At 48.8% G+C, this 22,458-nt stretch overlaps 1 protein-coding gene and 1 long non-coding RNA gene across 2 annotated transcripts in view; one reads left to right on the top strand and one right to left on the bottom strand.

The window, feature by feature from the left end:
* Positions 1–16,989, top strand: part of LOC146199179 (uncharacterized) — a 51,728-nt gene extending 34,739 nt beyond the window's left edge. Inside the window, exon 3 of the long non-coding RNA XR_014705047.1 lies at positions 16,863–16,989. This is a non-coding gene — a long non-coding RNA (uncharacterized LOC146199179). The remainder of the gene's footprint in view (positions 1–16,862) is intronic.
* A 720-nt stretch (positions 16,990–17,709) lies between these two features.
* On the bottom strand, positions 17,710–20,963 carry LOC146199181 (mitochondrial protein C2orf69). Its single transcript, XM_084594642.1, has 2 exons — positions 20,479–20,963; positions 17,710–20,000 (listed from the first exon to the last, which is right to left on the bottom strand). Exons 1-2 carry the CDS (start codon positions 20,749–20,751, stop codon positions 19,266–19,268), a joined length of 1,008 nt encoding a protein of 335 aa, XP_084450768.1. The 5' UTR covers positions 20,752–20,963; the 3' UTR covers positions 17,710–19,265.
* Positions 20,964–22,458: the final 1,495 nt, after the last annotated feature.

Raw genomic sequence — 22,458 nt, forward strand, 5'->3', positions numbered from 1 at the left:
AAGCGAGCCAAGACCTGACGGACGCGCGCGTTCCTCATAACCAAGGCAAGTCCAAACCTTCTCCTCTCGAAAATCGGAGGAAACCACCTACCCGACGTAGAAAGGCACCGCTCCCACGGCTACCAGCAGACGACTATAAAGTAGTCGTTAGGCCTAGAGGCATGGACTTGCGCACCGTCGCGCCACGCAACCTTCTCAGAGCTACCTGCATAGCGGTTAACCTACCGCTTCAAGAGGTGCTGGAACAAGACAGCCTTCGTGTTAACACAGTTAACAACACTTTCACGATAAGCACACCGCATAAGCTCAGGGCTTCGGTTTACAGTAACCTGCGACGGCTCAAGTTGGGCGAGAAAGAGTACGAAGTGACATCGTACGTGTCAGCGCCGGACGACTCTACTAGAGGCGTCATTTATTATGCGTATGACGGCGGAACTCCCGACGAGGTGCGACAAGGATTCCTGAAGCGCAACCAAGGGATTCCGGTGGTGGATGCTCGTCGCCTTGGCCAGTCAATGTCCATACTGGTGACGTTTGCCGGAAAGAAAGCTCCAGACGCCATCTACTATTGGGAGAGTACTTTCCGCGTACACTCGTACAGAGAGCAGGTGGAAACCTGTTTCAACTGCAGAAGAGTCGGCCATCGGGCGGATGTCTGCTACAAGCCCAGGACTGAAATTTGCCGCAGGTGCGGTGAAGGACACCTTCCGCCAGCCGAGGGGGAAGCTCACACCTGCACGCCGAAGTGCATTGTGTGCAAAGGAGCCCACAACACCGGGAGCAGGAACTGCAAACATCGCTTTGTAGAACGCCGCCCCAAACACAAGCAACAACACAAGAACCTGAACGATGAAGTCGACCAGCAGTCCGAACACACGCCGCGCTCAAGAGACAAAGCCGGTAGCCATTCGTCGAGCCACCATCGAGGAAACAAGACGCGCCACAGGTCGTCCTCCTTCCCACCACTGTCATCTAGCCAGGACGCCAGTTCGAGGCAGGGAAGCACGGACCGACGGCAGCGTTCGAGCAGGAGCAGGAGCAGAAGCAGCTCAAAGCAGGTGAGCTGGCCGGATACGGCTTCCCAGAATTACACCGCTCGGGAGAAGGAGCTCTTAGCTAAAATACAGTCCAGAGACGCAACCATTGCGCAAATGCAACGGGAAATAACAGAAATGAAAAGTCTATTTCGATCTTTGCAACCACCCGTAAAACCTACGCCAGTACCCCGTGCGCCTTCATCCACCACGCTAAGCGCCATACCCTCCACCAGTAATGCAATGGAGACGGACAGCCGCATTAACCTGAAAAGACCGGCTCCTTCCGACGAGAGTTCCGGATCGAAACGCGCTGCAGAAGCGTCTAAAGATGACAACCCGCAACCCACTACCAAATCTAAGTCAGCAGACAAGCTAAGAGCAGAATTGAGCGCACTCGAGAATAAATTTAGCGGTCTCGAGGAAAAAGTTAACGTTCTCACGCGCGAAGTAACTGAGCTGGGTTCAAACATCGCTGGTTTTTTTTCAGCAAGTAGTGCAGCGTCTCGCGGCCCTTGAGGCAAGCCGTAATGTAATGCCGGCATCCGCGACCGTGCCCGTAATTATTCCTCCCATGTCTCAAAATGGCCCCTCGCCAACAAATTGAGGTATGGCAGTGGAACTGCAGGGGATTCCGCAACAAACGGAGTAACCTGTTGTTTCACATCCAAAGCTTACCTAAACAGCCGGACGTAATAGCCCTTCAAGAAGCTAGCGGTCCGGCGAAATTACCGGGCTATAAAGCGTTTACTCACCCCTCGAACGCAGGGACGACGGCGACCATCCCATTCACAGCGACATTTGTTCAACGCAACATTACTGCTATACAACACACGATAGACAGTCCTAGCGAACAGTACACGCTACTTGAAATTGTGCCCAGAAAAAAGGGTGAGGCAAATCTTTTTATACTCAACCTATACAGTCCACCGAAAGACAGAGGGTCAGGAATTCCCGACCTACTGTGTAAAGCAACTCGACTCGCCGCAGGAACGCAGCTCCTTGTGGTGGGCGATTTTAATGCCCACCATTCGGCTTGGGGTTATCGGAAGAACAACCCCAAGGGTACAAAGCTGTGGCAGTCTATCCAGAACCTGGGCCTCACAATTCTTAACGATCCCCAAGAAATCACGCGGGTCGGCAACAGCATTAGCGCAGATACCTCGCCCGATCTCACACTAACCAAAAACATTAGCGACGCCTGCTGGTCCAACACCAGAAACACACTAGGGAGCGATCATTACATAATAGCTACAACATTTGACACAACATTTCACAAACTGCACCACATGCGCACACGCATCACCGATTGGGATAGGTTCAGACGCTTACGAGAGCAAACTGCCCCCAGTCAGATAAACAACCTAACGGAGTGGATTGCTGCACTTAAAGAGGACGTCAAGACCACCACGGTCGAGACGCCGACTGAGGAGCCGCACCACTCCAAACTCCTCCACATGTGGGAAGCGCATGCCAGCCTACTAAAACGTTGGAAGAGACAGAGACACAATAGAAATCTACGCAAGCGTATAGCGCAACTCGAGCGCCATATCGAAACGTACACTGTAGAGCTGCAGGAAAAACAATGGGGCCAAATCTGTGATAATATGAACGGGCAGCTTGGAAACAAAAAGACATGGTTCTTCCTCCGACACTTGCTCGACCCCACACAGACAAAATGCACACAGCGAGACCGACTCACGAAATTAATTCACCAATACCAGGGTACGGACGCTGAGCTACTTGCCGAACTGCGAACACGCTACCTGAGCACATCCCACACAGGCCCTCTACCCGCGTATGAGGGTCTCCCCAACGACACCCTAGACGCCGACATAGCAGATGCCGAGGTCTGGTTTGCTCTCAGCCAGCTCCGTACCACCACCGCGGCGGGACCTGACGGGGTGTCAAACAAAACGCTCCGAAACCTAGACCACACGTCTGTCGCGGCCCTGACGGAACTAATGAACACCTACTGGAGGGAAGGCGAGATCCCTCAGGAATGGAGGCACGCGCGGGTCACCTTCATCCCAAAACCAGGCAAGAAACTCTCGATCGAAAATTTGCGCCCCATCTCCCTCACGTCTTGCATTGGAAAGCTAATGGAACATGTCATCCTTAACCGACTGCAAAATTACGCGGAAGACCGCGACTTACTTCCTCCAACAATGATTGGCTTTAGGGCAAACTTGTCCACGCAGGACGTGATGCTACAGCTTAAGAAGGATGTGCTGGACCCTCCATGTGGAACTGGGACGAAGGCGGTACTCGGGCTAGACCTGAGCAGAGCCTTCGACAACGTCTCGCATGAGACAATCCTCACGAATCTCTCTCAATTGGACCCTGGTGAACGGATATTTAATTATGTCCGATCATTCCTATCAGAGCGGACAGCAGAGCTCACTCTAGGTAGCCTTAAATCAGATCCCATTCCTCTGGGAAGCCGGGGCACACCACAAGGCTCGGTGCTCTCGCCTTTCCTACTTAATCTTGCACTCATTACACTTCCCCCCAAGCTCGCTGCCCTGCCGGGGCTGCAGCACACCTTCTACGCGGACGACATCACCCTGTGGGTAACCACGGGGAATGACGGCCAAATAGAGGATACGCTGCAGCAGGCAGTCGACATAATCGAAACCTACGCGTCGGGAGCGGGCCTTGAATGCTCGCACGCAAAATCAGAACTGCTGGTTTTCAGGGCCAAGCCGCGAGGAAAAAATGCAAACCAGGCCCCCCCGATCGCCCTGAACGTATGTTTGAGAGGCCAACCGGTCAGGGAGGTTCAAACCATGCGCATACTGGGCATGTACATACAAAACAATCGCAAAAACACCGAAACAATCAACAGACTCACTGCCACGGTGAATCAGACTGTACGACTTATCAGACGAATCGCCAACAAAAGAAAAGGAATGAAAGAAAAAGATCTCTGTCGATTAGTCCAGGCTTTCGTACTGAGCAAAATTGTCTACTCTCTCCCGTACCTGCAACTGCAATTCGCGGAAAGAATGAAGGTCGAGAGCCTAATCCGACAGGCCTACAAGGCTGCCCTTAGGCTCCCGCACAGCACGTCTACGGAAAGGTTAGTGGCCCTTGGGGTTCACAACACACTTTCGGAGCTGTGCGAGGCACACCTTGTCTCCCAGCTCGGACGACTCACTCGCACGAACGCGGGAAGGTCCATCCTGCACAGACTACACATGTGCGAACAACTTCCAGAGAAGGACGCGAAAACACACTTACCTACACACATTAGGACAGCTCTATTCATTAAACCCTTGCCCAAGAATATGCACCCCGCGCACCACGAAGGCCGACGCATGGCGAGGGCTCGCGCCCTACATGCCAAGTACGGCCGACACGTCAATGCAGCATACGTGGACGCGGCGGAATATCGGCACACACAGATACAAGCGTTCGCACTGGCCGCTGTGAATGGGAACGGTTCTCCGTTGGCGGCCGCATCAATCGCATCCACCTCCTCCGAGACGGCGGAGGAAGCGGCCATATCCTTAGCTATTGCAAACACGTCCGCCAATATTATATTCAGTGATTCTAAAACAGCCATTCGCAATTTCGCGAGGGGTCGCATCACGTCTACCTCCCTCCGCATCCTCCAAAGCACCCCTACTCCGGTTAGGGAAATTGAACTAATCTGGGTCCCGGCCCACTCGTCTAATCCGGGGAACGAGGCGGCTCACGCGCAAGCCCGAGGTTTCGTCGACCGGGCAGTGAGCGCGCCCTCCGACCCGAATTTCACGAAGGACGGGTTAATTTCTTTTCATGACATTACCCATCACTTCAGGCTGGAAAGGCGCACATATCCGCCCCCCCCCCCCCCCAAATCTTTAACAAAGGCACAGGAAGTTACCTGGCGCCGACTACAAACACGCTCTCTCCTAAATCCGGCGGTGCTTGCCCTGATGTACCCAGGCCAGTACAATCCAACCTGCAGTAAATGCGGCGAAAGAGCGACATACGATCATATTCTCTGGAACTGCGCAAATGATCCACCTGCGGTGGAATTAATACAGCTCCCTTCTCCCGAGCAGTGGGAAGCCGTGCTGGTCAGCTCGGACCCGCAGATTCAACTACGGGCCATCGAGCGGGCTAATAAGGTCGCCGCCAGCCATGGACTAGCGGCCATCTAGTACGTCTCTCCATCGACCTGCTTGAGCGACGAAATAAATGTTTTCCAATCCAATCCAATTCTTGTGCCCGTTTCTTTGCGGTAGTGCTTTCACGTTCTAAAACGGTCGTGTGCTGCCTGCCAAGGCAGCCGACTAATGAAAAGTTACTTGGACTACTTCTTCTTGGAAATTAGGCGTCTCCGGTGGCATCATGCAACCTACCTGAACGAAGTTAAGCTTAACGAAATTAAATCCATGTGCTGTGAGCTTGTGTTTCCTGCACATTTATCGTCAGTCCTTTTATCCACATTTTGAAGCGAAAAGCTTCACTACGCTAGCAAACACCGCGCTTCGCGGTAGGGGGAGGTGGTGAAGGGTGGCAGTTCCTGGCCCTACGGGGCTGGGACGGTAGGTCAACGCCTCTTGCGGCGGGGGCTAGCCAGCCACTGATTTTTATCTGTTGTAGGCCGTCATTGCACCCGCCACCGCTTCGGTGGTGGTGGACGACGGCTGTTGTTGCGGCGCGCGTCTTTCTCTCCCTCTTCTTTTTTTCTTGTCTATTTTTCTCTTCTGTCCGCACGAGACAGCGGAGGTGGCTCAGCTACAGAGCCAGTAGCAGGCCCGTGCATTTTTTTTTTTCTTTCTTCCTACAGCCACAACAACCGCGCTTCGCGTGAGCCGGCGTATATGTCGGAGCACGAGTGACGTCGCGCACGGTGCAGGTGGCCGCCGCCGACTCCGTCACAAGAAGGGAAAGGCGCAGTATCTGTCACACTTGCTCTGTGAACACCTGAACCGCGCCGTAAGGGAAGAGAGGAAGGTGGGAAAGAAAGTGAAAAGAGAAAGGGAGTCGTAGTGGAGGGCTACGGAGTAATTCGACCACCTGGGGATCTTTAACGTGCGCTAACATCGTACAGCACACGTTAAAGATCCCCAGGTGGTCGAAATTACTTCGTAGCCCTCCACTACGACTCCCCTTTCTCGCTTTTCACTTTCACTCACAAGCATCCACAGTTTTTAGGTACGAAATCATAGCGCCATGCTAGCCGTAAACATGACATTGAAATAAGAGTAGACATGAAGCGTCTTTCACGTGCCGCCGATACATACTAACGATACAGAAGTGCTACAACGGGAGTTGGCTGAAAAGGAGCGAAGAAATGAAAGGCTGAAAGCTCAAAGAGCGTCCGGTGTTACTCCCCTGATGGGGCTGGGACAGGTAGGTCACCACCGCTTGCGGCGGGGGCTAGCCTGCCACATTTTTTATCTGTTGTATGCCGTCATTGCACCCGCCACAGTTTCAGTGGTGGACGACAGCTGTTGTTGCGGCGCGCATCTTTCTCTCCCTTTTCCTTTTCTTTCTTCTCTATTTTCTCTTCTGTCTGCACGAAGCAGCGGAGGTGGCTCAGCTACAGAGCCAGTAGCAGGCCCGTGCATTTTCTTTTCCTTCTTCCTACAGCCACAACAACAGACACCCGAACAACGAGAAGAACGTCTCGGTAAACGACGCAGTAAAGCCGAGTCTGAAACGCCTAAAGCATATCCCCAGACTAAATCACAAAGCATAACCATGAGCTAAACCGTAAGCATATCCATAGGCTAAATCATAAAGCACAACCATGAGCTAAACCATAAGCATCACTAAAGCTTTTCGCTTCGAGATATCCAGCAGGTGGGTGGACATCGTAGTGTCCTATGCGGCTGAAAGGGGCCTCCCGTGCTCTCCGCTGAAATTGTAGCTCTTCGTCTACAATCCGAAAGCACTAAAGGCAAATATACATCAACATCATGGTATATGGACAAACGATACCAAACGTTGAAAGCATAAGAATCCTAGAGCTGCACATACAGGCCGACTGATTCAATGAAAAGATGGTAAATGGACGGGACAGCTCAATTCGGTGAAGGCTGAAGCGCAAAGAAAAAAATAAGGATATGGATGTTTGAGACACATCCCCTCACGTCCGTGTCATTTCTGCGCTTCAGGAGTCTCCAAAATGAGCAAACTCAACCAATTAGCTTAGGAAATAGATTGCTGGACTGGACAGATACACAGCACAGTTAATAGGGTTATTCAGGACAGTCGCAATAAAGGGCAGAGGACTAACAGAGCGCAGCCTCCTGCAGTTGACGCAAGCGTATAGCAGAGTATGCTGCGCCACTTCTAGCCACTGTAGCGCCACCCCCCGTACTTGAACATTATAACGAAAAAAAAAAAAGGAACAGGCGGAAAGGAAAGGAACAGGAAGAGGGCGCTGAGACTACCCATCACGTACTATCACGACCTCAACGGAACGCCTGCCAGATATGGTGGTGCAAACAATTGGATACAGCTGTAGTCGGTGCGTATGGCACAGCTAGAAAGACCGAGTCATTCAAACAAGGGTAGAACGATGGGGCTACAAACAGATAGAGCACGAAGCGGCAAAAAGGATACCCCCCAGGAAGTCGCGAAAACCGCACCACCTTTCCCCGAAAATATGCACCCCGCACATAACAAGGAAAAGAAGGCAGAAAAGAGCGAAGGCGTTCGTGAGACACCCCGACAACATGAAACCCGAGGAGGTCGCGTATACACGCACGCAGCTAGTGGAAAGTCGGGAGCAGCGGTAGCCGCAGTGGTCAACGCCAGCGGCACACCAGTCGCTACCGCATCCATTAGACGTCGAAACATAGACACTGTTGAAGAAGTAGCAATAGCGCTCATTTGCGTGGGAGCCGAAACTACACTAATCAAAGTCACAGGAAAACAGTTTAGCATTCTCGGAACGGGAAGGGTTTCGATTGCCGAAAGCAAAATTGTAGCCAAAACCAAGGCAAATAGGAACATCGTTATAATTTGGACATCCGCACCCGCACACGAATCCACCTCGGCAACGAGGTGGCGCACGAGTTAGCTTGATATTAGTGTTCCTGTATATGCCCTGCGGGAGCATATACAGGAACACTACTTGATATCTCTACTTCCGGGTAGGGTAACCATGGAGGCGCCCGACTGCACGACGATGAATGAGGGGTTGCAATTTTATACAGAAATTGTTGAAAACTACAGATTCAGCAGGAGGTCGCAGCCACCACCAGACCGGGCACTAGATAATAAAGAGGCAATCGCCTGGTGGCGCCTACAAACTGTCGCAGCTAGTGGCTCAGTTCAGTTCAGGCGTTCAGTCGTGTCCGACTCTTCGTGACCCTATGGACCATGTCACGCCACGCTTTCCAGTCTCTCACTATCTTCTTAACATCACATAGCTTCATCTGCAATGCCTCGAGAATGCCATCTAACCATCGCGTTCGCTGCCTACCCCTTCTCCGGCGACCCTCAACCTTTCCCAACATCAAATCTTTCTCCAGCGACTCCTCTCTTCTCATCAGATGACCAAAGTAGCTGAGCTTTAACTTTAGAATTTGACCCTCCAATGAGCAGTCAGGGTTTATGGTCGACAATATCGACTGATTTGATCTTCTGGCAGTCCAAGGAACTCTTAAGAGTCTTCGCCAGCACCACAATTCAAACGCTTCAATTCTTCGGCGGTCAGCCTTTTTCACAGTCCAACTCTCGCATCCATACATCACAACTGGAAAGACCATAGCACGGGTGATACGGATCTTGGTTGACAGACTAATGTCTCTGCTCTTTACTAGGCGGTCAAGGCTAACCATTGCTCTCTTTCCCAGAAGCAGGCGTCTCCTAATTTCATGGCTGCAGTCTCCTTCCGAGGTAATCTTGGCGCCCAAGAACAGAAAATCTGTCACAGCTTCCACTTCTTGTCCATTGATGCTCCAGGACTTGATAGGGCAAGACGCCATGATCTTCGTCTTTTTAATGTTCAGTTTAAGCCCAAACTTCTCACTCTCTTCTTGTACGCGCATCAGAAGTCTCTTGAGTTCCACTTCACTTTCTGCCATTAAAGTGGTATCATCCGCATATCTAAGGTTGTTGATACGTTTTCCAGCAATCTTCACTCCAGCTGAAGACTCGTCCAGACCGGCCTTCCTCATGATGCATTCTGCATATAGGTTAAATAGGCAGGGCGACAGTATGCAGCCTTGCCTCACCCCTTTCTCAATCGGAAACCAATCAGTAAGACCATGACCAGTTCTGACTGTGGCCTCTTGCCCTTCATAAAGGTTCCTGAGGAGACAGATGAGGTGAATTGGAACTCCCATCTCTTGGAAAGCTTGCCACAATCTGCTGTGATCTACGCAGTCAAACGCTTTCGCATAATCAATAAAGCAGAAGTAAATAGGTTTCTGGAACTCTCTTGCTTTTTCCATGATCCAGCGAAGGTTGGCAATTTGGTCTCTAGTTCCTCTGCCCTTGCGAAACCCAGCTTGCACGTCCGGAAGCTCCCGATCCACATACTGCTGCAGCCTACCTTGCAGGATTTTTAACATCACCTTGCTAGCATGCGAAATAAGCGCGATCGTGCGGTAGTTGGAACAATCTTTGGCACTGCCTTTCTTTGGAATGGGGATGTAAACTGACCTCCTCCAATCCTGTGGCCACTGCAGGGTTGTCCAAATCTTTTGACATAATGTATGCAGTGTGTTAACAGCGTCGTGGTTGAGGTTTTGAAGCAACTCAGCTGGAATACCATCAATTCCGCTAGCTTTGTTCTTAGCAAGGCTGGCTAAGGCCCATTCAACTTCACTCTTCAGGATGCCCGGCTCGAGATCAGTAATCACAACCGTCCTATGTTGGGCTTGCACATCCGGGTCCTTCTTGTACAGTTCTTCTGTGTATTCCTGCCACCTCTTCTTTATCTCTGAGGCTTCAGTGAGGTCCTTGCCTCGTTTGTCCTTTATCACGCCCAGCTTAGCACAGAAGCTTCCTTTGATATCTTTGATTGTCTTATACAGAGCTCTTGTGTTCCTTAATTGGCTGTTGTCCTCAACTGCTTGACACTGTATGTTCAGGAAGGCATTCTTATCTCTCCTTGCTATTTTCTGAAAATCCGCATTGAGAACCTTGTATCTTTCTCTTTCCCCCATACCTTTTGCCATTCTCCTTTCCTCAGCTATTTGCAAAGCCTCTTCAGATAACCAGTTTGCTTTTTTGCATTTCTTTTGCTTTGGAACTACCTTAGTAGCAACTTCTTGTATTATATCACGAACATCAGTCCACATCTCTTCGGGCTCTTTGTCTTCTAGATCTAATTCTTGAAATCGATTCCTCACTTCCACAGCATATTCTAATGGAATCTGATCCAGATCATACCTGAAAGGCCTTCTAGTTTTCTGCGTTTTCCTCAATCGAAGCTTAATTTTGGCAACAAGAAGCTGATGATCGGTGCCACAATCGGCCCCAGGCCTTGTTTTTACTGCTTGTATAGCACTTCTCCATCTCTGCCGGCAAATAATATAATCGATCTGATTCGTGTACAGACCGTCCGGTGAAATCCATGTGTACAGGCGCCTCTTGTGCTGTTGAAAATGAGTATTCGCTATGGTCAGGTTGTTTTCTTGACAGAACTCTACTAGCCTCTGCCCAGCTTCATTTGGCTCACCAAGACCGAACTTGCCAGTAATTCCGGATATTTCTTCACTCCCGACCTTAGCATTCCAGTCTCCTATGAGAAAAACGACGTCTGATGATGGGGTGCGGTCTAAAAGGCATTGTAGGTCCACATAAAATCTCTCAACGTCAGCTTCTTCAGCAGCAGTGGTCGGTGCATAGACTTGGATAACTGTTATGTTGAAAGGGTGACCTTGGATCCGAAGTGAAATCATTCGGTCGTTTTTGGGGTTGTACCCTAGCACTGCTTTGCCCATTCTTCTGTTTACTATGAGAGCGACCCCATTCCTTCTCTTGGATTCGTGGCCACAATAAAAGACATAATGGTCGCCGGAGTTAAATTCTCCCATTCCGGTCCACTTGAGCTCGCTGATACCCAAGATATCAATGTTCAATCTGTCCATTTCTCGCTTGACGATATCCAGTTTACCTTGCGTCATAGATCTTACATTCCATGTTGCTATGTGATATATCTCCTTGCAACATCGGACTTTCCGGTCGCTTCCCGACACATCCACAACTGAGCGTCCTTTTGGCTTTAGCCCAGCCGCTTCATTCGTCCTGGAGCTACTAGGAATCGCCCTTTGTTCATCCCCAGTAACATGTGGGACGCCTTCCAACCTGGGGGGCTCATCTTCCGGCGCCATATCGATAATGGTATTGTGACTGGCCATAGGGTTTTCTTGGCAGGAAATACTGGAGTGGGTTGCCATTACCTTCTAGTGTTCCTGTATAGCATATACAGGAACACTAGTCGCAGCCACCAACCAGGCGTGATTCCGTTATCTCAACGGTAGGGTCCACTGATCAGCGTCATCTGGCGATGGACAGCGGCAATATTGCAAAAATGAATAAGATCGCATTTAAAGCCGACCGTGCTCGCTGCTTCAGTGGCGCAAGTGATATCTGTTCGAATTTTGTAAGTTCAACTTTTTTTTTTAATCGCAACGTTAATTTAAGCTACCAAGATCTCGCCTAGGGTGTGTTCCCCTTTAAGTTGCATTATGTGATGTTTTTAATTCTTAATAGCCGCAAAACCAGCCGTGAACAGAGCCACGAAGTGACGGCCTGATACCGTTGAGGAGACGGAATTACGCCACCACCAGACCAGATACTAGATATAATGAAGAATCAGCCGCATGGCGCCTACAAGTTGGTAACTATCCAAATACGGCCTGCAGGTGTACCTCCTCACACACGTAGACGATAGGCCAGACGACACATGAACCACACCGTAAGAGAAGGAATTAAGGCGGGATTGGAAGGGGTGGCCACAGTTGAGGGTTCCGGAATTTAACGTGACAAGAAGGTGTGAGGCGGCTGCTCCCGGCACTCCGGAGCTAAGAACCTAGGGGCATTCGCAGCAAGCCACCGGTTTATCTGTTGTGCATGCCGTTGATCACTGCACTCGCCGCCGCTTCGGTGGCGGACAACGGATGTCGCGATGCCCGCCTTTCTCTTGTATCATTCTCTCAATTCTGCCCCGCCGGGGTGGCGCAGTGGTACGGCGCTCGACTACTGTTCCCAAGGACGCGGGATCGAATCCCGGCCTCGGCGGCAGCTTTTCGATGGAGGCGAAAAGCAAGGCGCCCGTGTGCTGTGCGATGTCTGCACGCTAAAGAACCCCAGGTGGTCGATATTCCCGGAGTCCTCCACTACGGCGTCTCTCATAGCCTGAGTCGCTTTGGGATGTTAAACCCCACAAACCAAACCATTCTCTCAATTCTCTGCTCGCATGATGCCAGTTGGCAGGCCTGTGCATTTTCTTTTCCTCCTTCCCACAGTTACAACGACCAACGACTGCACTGACATCGCACAGCACACAGCTGTTGCGTTTCGCCTCCATCGAAACGCGGCCGCCTCGATCGGATTCGAATCCGGGTACTCCGGTTCAGTAGCTGGGCATCTAACCAAGAGCCACCACGGCGGATGCTTTCTCTCGCTATAACCAGCTTGAAGTACAGTAACACATCTGCCATTTTAGAGCGCAGCTTTTTGGCGCCCGTTCCTGCGTTTCGCGGCGTCGCCGTTGTCCCTTGTAACCCGCTCCATAAATAAATCCTGTCTCCGCCGGGAATTGAACCTCTAATCCCTTGGATCCCCAGTAGGGTGTTTTAACCAACTTCGCCATGCCCGAGATCATAAAACGCCCATATTAATTCTCCTTGTCTACCGTGAGGATGATAGTAGCGATGACAATGATGCTGTAATTAGTGATAATGACAATGATGGCATTAGCAATGATAATGACGGTGATAACGATAATGAGAGCAAACGTGATACACCAAGTTGAAGTTAAGTTAAATTGGTTCACAGGAAGGGAAAGGCGCAGTAACTGTCACACTTGCTCTGTGGACACCCGAACCGCGCCGTAAGGGAAGGGAGGAAGGTGGGAATGAAAGTGGAAAGAGAGAAAGAGGAGCCGTAGTGGAGGGCTACGGAGTAATTTCGACCACCTGGGGATCTTTAACGTGCGCTGACATCGCACAGCACACGACGCCTCTTCGTTTCGCCTCCATCGAAACGCAGCCGCCGTGATCGGGTTCGAACCCGGGAACTCCGGCACAGTCACTTTCGCATTTTTGTAGTGTAGATTCTAGTGTTCTTGGAATTTTAGAGCGCCCGTTACTGCGTTTCGCGCCGTCGCCATTGTCACTTGTCCCAGCTTCTCAGCCAAAAAAAAAAAAAAAAGAATGGTACCTGAGCGTTAAGGAAAGGTGTGCAAGTGACAAAATGGTTGATGTGGTTTAAATAGGTAATTAGAGCCAACAACAATAATTGGTTCACAGAAAAAGGAAAGGCGCAATGTATGACGCATTTTTTTTAATCGATATTTATTGTCTCAGGGCATCAGTAGGGTATGAGATGAAGGATGAATAAATAATTAAATGAATGGAAAAAGGTTGGCTGATTTTATGAAATCCAGAAGTGAGCGATGATGAGGTCCCTGCGTCCAAGTGACGTATGAGGCAGGATTGGTTGCTGAAAGGCCAGCTATGCTCAGGTGCCGGATTCGTGTTGGTTTGAGTGCTGGGCAGTCCCACAGCAAGTGGTGGATGTCGGCCTCAACATCTTCGTTTTTACAGATCGGGCACCCTGGGCGGGAATATAAGTGTTGGAAGTACGACCACGTTCTAGTGACAGCTGGTGTAAGGGGCAACACCGACCCGGATCCTCCTAAGCGCAACCTCCTCTGCATGGGTGAGACCGCGGGGAAGGGATATCGCACACGGAGTGATACGTGCACGTGTGCGGCGCCGGAGGTGTTCCTTTCTTGACAATAGGAGGGTAGCGTTGTCCACTTCGAGGAGCCGTGGGATTGATGCGCCTTGGTTCACGAGGCGGGTCGCTAAATCAGCTTGACTTTGGGAAGGCAGCAGATCCCGTGGGACCCACTCAATGCGCATTGACTGTGGGATGCGCGCCGCAAGCTGGTGGATGTCTTGGCAAATTTTAGGGCAGCGGCTGACACGTCGGAGCAGACGTACTGCTTGAAGTGCGTCAGTGCGGATGACAACGTGGGCTGTAGGGAGCATGGTTATGAAGCCACGGAGCAAAGTGCCTCCTGAACTGCCACGAGCTCAGCGCAGAAAGATGTAAGTGGTTCCGAAAGCTGAAACGTAGTGGTCTGATTCAGGCTAGGTCTCCGTGGACAGTAGATTGCCGTTTTGGCTTCACAGCCTTGCAGGCTTCCGTCAACGTACACTACTATGGAATCTTGAGGCAGGTGAGCATCTTTCTCTTCAAATTTCTGGCGCAGCAACGATGCCGAGTTGGCAGACGTTGGCCTGCGGATATCAGTTGGCTTGTCTCCTAACTGTACAAATTTCCAGGGAGGGAGAACTAGCGCAGGTGGCTGAAGAATAATGTTTGACGTTGAATACGCCCTCAGTGCTTGCGTGGAATGTGACAAAGTGGCCTTGAGTCTGCGAGCATCACGGCGCTGCTGCACCAGTTCATCGATGGTGTTGAGCTGCGCATTCTCCTGTAACGCTACGACGGGTGTGAGTCGTGGAAGGCATTTTATGGTCCTCATAGCTTCTCGATTTAGGGCTTCAAGGCGATCCCATTGTGCTCCTGTAAGATGCTAGAACTGGGCCTGATAAACAATACGTGGTTGCAGAACCGCCCTCACTAACCGGCGTGCAACAGACGAGCCAGCGCCACCCGTTTTAGGTGCAATTCTTCTTATTAAACTCATAGTTTTAAGTGCTTGCTTTTTTGCCTGAGAAAGCCAAGCAGTCGCTGATCCTGATTGGTGAACTGTTAAGCCCAGAATTTTCAGGCTCGAACTTTCTTGTATAGGGGTGCCTGATAGAGAGACGAATTGGATTTGAGGTAAGTTTACGGCGTCCCCGGCGGTTGGCGACTGACGTGTATGAAGCTTTACAGAGAGAAAGTTGAAGGCCAATGGAGGATGCGTAATCAGAGGTTACGTCTAATGCTGACTGAAGGGCGGCCTCTTGAGTGAGATGATCATGGTGAGTGCTCCATACCGTGATATCATCTGCGTATTGCAAAAACTTGATTTCAGGGATATCATGTAAGCGCCACGCCAATGGGATGACAGTATTAATGAACAACGTCGGAGACAATACTGATCCCTGGGGCACGCCACGTAGTGAAACGAATGAACCAACTGTGTCACCGCTGAGGCGTATTGCAAATTTTCTTCTGTCCAAAAATAACGCGACAAAAGTGCGTACTCTCGGAGGGAGATGAAGCATGTCAATGGCATTCAGGATTGCAGCATGACTGATGTTGTCATATGCCTTTTCAACGTCCATTGCTAATATGGTACGTACATTGCGGCTGCGGGTAGATGATAGAACTGCTGATGCCAAAACAGCCAACCCGTCCTCTGTACCTATGTATGGACGAAATCCAATTTGAGCAGGGTGATAAAAACCGTGCTGTTCAAGCCACCAAGAAAGCCGTGTGGCCAGCTCTGCAAGCTTGCAAAGCGTTGATGTTAAGGAGATTGGTCGTAAGTTGGTGAGGTCTGTTGGAGGCTTCCCAGGTTTGGGATCACGACAGCGGTTTTCCAGCTCTCGGGTACGACACCATCACGCCACACTTTGTTTATGGTGTCTAGTAGTTGAGGAAGTGCAGCAGTACTGAGGTTCTTGTAAACCTCATACTGAATTTTGTCCAGGCCGGGCGCTGTTTTCCGTTTCGCATCGTCAGCAGCTCAGACATTGAAAAGGGGCTCGCAATTCCATCTGCGTCGGCGGCAGATGGTAGTTTCCATGCGTCTGCAGGGATACCTGCCAAATTAAGATTTGCAGCTGAAGGAGGCAGTATATCGTATTTTGGGAAAAATTTTCGAGCAGCTTCTTTGGCGAAATCGCCCGGTGACAGATTAGCCGCTAAGCATGCTGTTGCAGCTGCGTCAGTAGAACGACGACCGTGTTCCACTGCACGAAACGTTCGCCAGAGTGAGGCATTCGATGATTTATCAGAAAATTGCTCACACCATGCATGCCACTGGCGTCGCGCGAGATCGCATTCATATCTCCAAGCCTTCGCAGTAAGATAATTCAGTCGTGTACGTGCCTGCCCCGAAGTAGGGTCTCGCGTAGCAGCCAGCTCAGCTTGACGGCGGGCTGCCCACAGGTTAAGCAGGCCGAGATCTGGTGCCAGTCAACCTACATCAATCCAGGTAGTAGTCGTAGCACTGTTTAGTGCTCTCTGCATACGGTCAACAAGGAGTGACGGCAAATCTGAAGACATACTGTCGAGACATGAGCGAAAGCTGTCCCAGTTGATCACAGAACATTTGTGGAGACCTTAACCGCGCCGTAAAGGAAGGGAGCAAGATGAGTGAATGCAGAAAAGTGAAAGGGGTGGCGTAGTGGAGGGCTCCGTAGTAATCTCAACCACCTGGGATATTTAACTTGCACTGACACCGCACAGCACACGGATGCATCTTCGTTTCCCCTCCCTCGAAACTTAGAGCCAGTTAAGTGGTTTACAGGAAAGGGAAAGCCCAGTATCTGTCACTCGCGAGAAGTACTAGTGGGTATGGAATATGTGTGAAAAATAAAAATACATGTCTTGCTCGAATTCTTTGCCTCAATTTATCGAAAAGCTGCAACAGCTGATGAGCTGCGCTCAAATTTTGCATTAGAAAGTAATGTAATCATCGGCATTTTTTTTTTCCCCCTATTTTCATTCTTCCAGTCGCAACGGTAGCAGCAGTGCGCTCGAGCTTTCGCTTGTCAACGACGCATGTGAAGGACCCGGTTCCTACTCCACTGCACGAGCACACGTCAGCACAAACCGCAGCACATTACAGCACATCTACAGACCGCGCACCTCACAGCAGTCGACGCGACCTGCTCGCCACATCACATGGCCGACCGGGCAAAGAACGCGCACCAACAGAGCTTTCACGTCACGTGGCATCACGTCATCACGTCATCACGCACAAGCTAGCGCGGTGCATTCTAAGGACCGTCTTCGTGACATCACATCCGGTCTGGCGACACGTACTACTCTGCTGCATGGCTTAACACACAACAATCATCACCAAACAATCAAGGCATACTGTCATGACCATGTATCACGCGTCATGCTTAGTAGTATGCCTCGCCGTACTGCAAAAAAGCACAAAATGGCGGAGGTATAACCCTACTCAAACAGGCTGTTACGAGTAAAAGCAACAGTCACGATTGCTGCTGAATATGCTGGTGTCACATGGACATGCAGGCCACCCGAGTACCTTGCCTATAAGCATAGTGCACATTACCGGAAAAACTGCGTATAAACTCTTAATCGCTATTGGACAGACATCTGACCCTCATAATCTATTTTTGGCAAGGCAACCACCTGCATCTTTTTCTTGTCTTTTGAATTTATGAGGCGTAATAACTTATTCCGGTCTATAAGTGCAGGTGCCCTTGGTTTAGTCCATCTATATGTCCGACAGCTTCAAGATTCATGTTTTTCCTTAACACTTCATGCCCACTAGTATGTGCGTCTTTACAAATAAATTTAATGAATGTTTTACTTACCTTTATTACATCTTCTCACTTTTCTGATTATTTGTTTACATGGGGTGTAATGCAAGAGGTGTATTTGGCTGTTCGTTTCTACCCGAGTTACTGTTTTTAGTGTCGAAGAAACAATCACACAATGATTTAACTTCTATGTTCGTCCCTCGGCTGATGTACCACTCCGTGTATTTGGCTTACTGGGACATGACACATTCCGAAGAGTACATAATATGCATCTCTTGCTATGTATAAAGAATTTTTTTTCTATAAAGTGCACGCCGAGATATTGCTCATTAAAACATGGTTGGATAGAAAGGACATTTTCATATGCTCCGAAAATATCTAAGCACTGCTTTATTAATTGCAGAGATGAGATGCTATTCTCAGATATCTCGCAATGGACACTGAAAAAGACCCCGCATTCTATACACTGCACTGCCATTTGTTCATGATCTTTTAGACATGTTTTCATTAACTGGCTTTGCCTTTGGAAATGTGCATGATGGATAGGAAATAAGAATGCATTGTATCTGCAATAGACTACTTCAGTAGAATGATTGCTCACTTAGGAGAACTGTATCCCCACACAGAGTTTACACCAGAATGGTACTTCATCTTAGTGCGGTTCTCCGCCCTGCCTAGTTTCTAGTGCACTGTTTATTTTTGTTGTAATCTGCACCGTGTAATGTGATATTGTTGTCCTCATAGTTTGTACAAACTGGAAAAAAAAAATAAAGAAGAAGCAGTGGCGGCTTAGTGGTTAAGATGCTCAGCTACTAAACCCAAGTACTCGGGTTCAAACCTGCGGCAATGTTTTTTTGTTTTTTGCTTCTTTAGTGTGACAGTACTACATATGGACACGCAAATGTTAGATGGCTTTGCTAGGCTCTGAACCTCCGGATTAGTGATTGCGCACTAGACACCAAGTACCGCACGAGTGTGACAGCGGTAACTCGGCAAACGGGGCTTTCGACCTTCAAGAAAGCACAAATGTCAAGATTTCAGCCACAGAAAGTGCATTTCACAAACTCGACATTAGTTACCTTTGGCATTAGTAGCCAGCCTTCAACTTTGGCAATACTAAATTTCAAAACAAGAGCAAGATAGAACTACAATCATTTTTAAAAAATCAATGAAGTGTAATGCTCTCCAGGCAAGTGGCTAATTTCATAACGTTAACCACACTCTCACCATAAGCATGAAGGCTAGACAATTGCACAGCAAGATGCATTGTTGACAATCACATGAATCATACAAGGAAATGCACCAATGAACATAACAAGTTTTGATCATGTAAGCAACATCGAAACAGCATGTAAATAAGCTCCCATAACAATAAGGCAATCTACTTGAGGAAGCTTTAAACACCTTGTCATATTCACTGTTTGAGTCACTGCACAACAATAGAAATGGATTGAAGGGATGTTAACCTTAATATATTATTGCACAGCTGAAATGTGAATGGATTCATCTGTACACACAAAAAAAAAATGCTGTTTTAGACAGCACAAATGCTTATCCAAATGGTTGTGCTCTCGTGCCACCAGTTTTCACAAATAGCACTGAAGTCCGTCTCAGACACACATAATCAAATACCTCCGGTGCGATTTTTGAACTCCTCAAGAACACTGAAATGCATTTCCAGGGACGGGGTTTCATCTGCATGGTGAATATTCCGTAACACATCAGCCCCCAGTTTTCTAAGAGTCTCTCTAAACACTTTTTCTTCTTTGCCAATCCATGGCCTTGAGTTGCACAACACTTGGTAGGGAGTTACATGAATACGGATTTTGATTTCATGCTGCCGCAGTGACTTCAAGATTACCTCTTTGGTGATCCAGGTGTTTGATCCACCCGAATGGCCACCATCCAGCCAATACATCTCCTTAATCCTATGTACAAGTCCAGTGGCATCATCATCAGAGTTAATCTCCAGTGCCTTAATAGCATAAAGAAATTGGTTTAGAACTACACAGCCTTTGCTGAATCCAATTAGTACTATCGGAAGCTCCAACAGGCTTGTCGCAATGGGTCCGTACAAAGCCTTGTTTGTTTTTTCATTCAGACGTGCAGACAAGCTATTCAGAAGAGCAACCAGATGTTCCAAAGCAGCGATGCTGAAGTCATGAGTTGGTGCTCCCATGTCGTTGCTCTGAACAAAGTTGTCGTAGCAACTGAACGTGAGGTACTGAAGCCGATTTGGTCGCACAATGATGCAGTGTGCATTAGGGAAATGGCTTCCCATAAGGGCAGCCATGTTGTCAAGGTTCCATTGGACGTAACGCTTATTGTCACGATGCTTCATCATCAACTCTGGAAAGTCCTGCAGGTGAGTTAAAAAAAAAAAAAAAAAAAGACATCACAAGCACCTCAAAGAAAAAATGATGCGCCTTGAAGTTATGAATGAACCACATTTAATTATAAATCACTGCTACTAAAAGTGAAAATAACAACTGTACGGTGATGCTAGCATGTAATCAAACAAAACCATGTATATTTTTTTAACTAGTTATCATTACAGACATGTCTGCATATCAATGCGTGCAGGTTTTCAGTGCAGAACGCCTTAAGAGTAGAGAAGTTAACTGAAGGGAAGCATGTCAAAATCGCGTTACCAGCTCTCGCCTACATAAACACGAAAGAAAAAAAATAATAACGATGCACGTCTAATGTCAGACTCTGAGAAGCGCAATCTAGATTCTTACCATGGTGTACGTCATCACATACACCATACCTTTAGAAAGGTACATAGTAACAAAAACAAAACGAAAGAAGCAGAGAATTAGTTTCATAAACCTTACCTGTATGTCGCCACCGAAGAACACCACAAGCTGAATCGCGTCTCCAGGTTTTTCCGGTGTTTTCAGTACCAGATCATTAAACTTGCCGGTGAGACCTTCTACTTTTTCGAACCTTTCAGACCCAGAGGTGGTAGTCGACATCTTGCAAATATTTCCCTGACCGTAAACGGAGCTGCCAGCTTGAGAAAACGACTTGTTAATCAAATGCGCCAGAACCCACAGTGCACACCTGCGCATGTCAGATTCTTCGCTCCAAACAACTAATGTTGTCATGCATTCACAAACGCTGGTGTGAACTGCTTCGGTTCATGCAAGTTCCCAAGTGTCCTGCATGATTTCACACGTGCTCACTTCATGGCACCGGTAAGATTACTTGTGCAAAATCGGGTATAATGACAACGATCAGTTCCTGGCACACCTGTGCACAAAGCGCCACCGACACATTGTATAACCTTGGATATAACGGGGAAACAAAACGCAAGGAAGCAGCCGGATGGATGGATGGATGGATGATGGATGGATGATAGTGGCTCTGCCCTTTGAATCAGGCGGCAGCTAGCGCCGCCTAGCCAAAAAATTAAAAGAAATATATTTATATCTTCCCCATTTTTAGCTTCTAATTCGCCCGTATCTGCCCCCCTCCCTTTTTTTCCTCTTTTTATTCTCTTGACTTTTTCCACCAATCCTCTAACCTCTATTTTGTTATCAGAACGCGTTCCTCATCCATTTGTCCATCTTCCCCATCAAATCCCAGTTATAGTGCTCTAGAAGATTGGGCAGTGTGTCGACCGCGCCGCGAAATGCATGGGAGCGAGGGGCCGCTTTTGCGATGACGGAGGCGCCGCAGCGCAGAGGGCGCCACCAGCAACTGGTGTGTTAGCCGTCTGGGCGCCCTCGTATGCGCGCTGTGCGGCGGGGCGGATACCGCGCGGACTGTACGCGTACTTGTTTGCTTGTGCGTCGTCTCGAGCTGTTCGCGACAAGATTTTACTAATATGCCGGTTAACGGTGCTCAGTACTGTTAGCAATCACCTAATTTATTTTCCATTTTGGCCGTCGGCAACACCTTGGGGAAGTACATAACAGGAGTTGGCTCCGAAGAAAACAGCTTGGAGAGGGCCGGCGTACTACTCGCACAGCACGCTTCACTCGCCGTACAGCTTGCTTTAGCATTCCTAAAGCACCTAATTCACGTCCAGAAATGTAGTCGTTTTGAAAAGAGGGCAGTGTGAAAGCAGGATGTATGAAGAAGTGAAACATACAACACGTGCGTTCGAGCACTGACTAAAACTGGTCACAGTAGCCCCATTATCAAAACAGTCCAAAATGGTATATTCCGTTGTTTGCCACGCCAACTATTCCGACTACAGTACGTCACTGAAGCCACAAGAGAAGTCGGCATTCAGTTGGAATGAATTAAATGTGGACTACCCCGCATGGAGGTAGAGATGACCTAATTCCTCAAGAAAATGTTTCCATTCTAGGGTGCGCAAGCCACCGGTAATATGCAAGTCATTGCCTCCAGAAGATAGCTCTAGTCCTGTTTTATGTACATACAAAATAAAAAAAAATGAATAGCTTTGAAAAAGAAATAACGACGGAAAATAGAGGTACGCTTATTCGCTTCCGCTAGATCATCCTTCTGCGAAAGAGAGGTTGTGAGGCCGCACGGTTTCTCACCACGAACAAAAATAGCGCTATAGGTTCGAAGCTAGGTCGCAATTTACTCAAACATTTGGCTCGGATGCACGGTCCTTTTCGATTGCTTTGCACTTCAGATTGTGCAAACTTCCTGTAAAATGTGAAGGTTCAAAAAGTTTACCTACTTAATTGGAGCACCAAAAAAGCTCCCACTTGAAGCAATGAGATTTAATGTGTTTTTGCGGCTTCACGCTTTGCGAAGTAAGCGAATCACGACAAGAGTTCCCAAAGGGAAAATAATTAAAATCCCTTGAAAGTATTTTACGTGTAATATCAACC

Source organism: Amblyomma maculatum, chromosome 2, assembly GCF_055883805.1.
Source record: "Amblyomma maculatum isolate TAMU_Amacu chromosome 2, ASM5588380v1, whole genome shotgun sequence".
Classification (NCBI taxonomy): domain Eukaryota; kingdom Metazoa; phylum Arthropoda; class Arachnida; order Ixodida; family Ixodidae; genus Amblyomma; species Amblyomma maculatum.

What these genes read in the sequence shown, in the direction of transcription:
- LOC146199181 (XM_084594642.1), bottom strand. Translation starts at nt 20,751, where the DNA reads ATGACAACATTAGTTGTTTGGAGCGAAGAATCTGACATGCGCAGGTGT. An exon ending in TCTTCGGTGGCGACATACAG is followed by an intron (nt 20,001 to 20,478) that starts GTAAGGTTTATG and finishes ACTCACCTGCAG; the next exon opens with GACTTTCCAGAGTTGATGAT.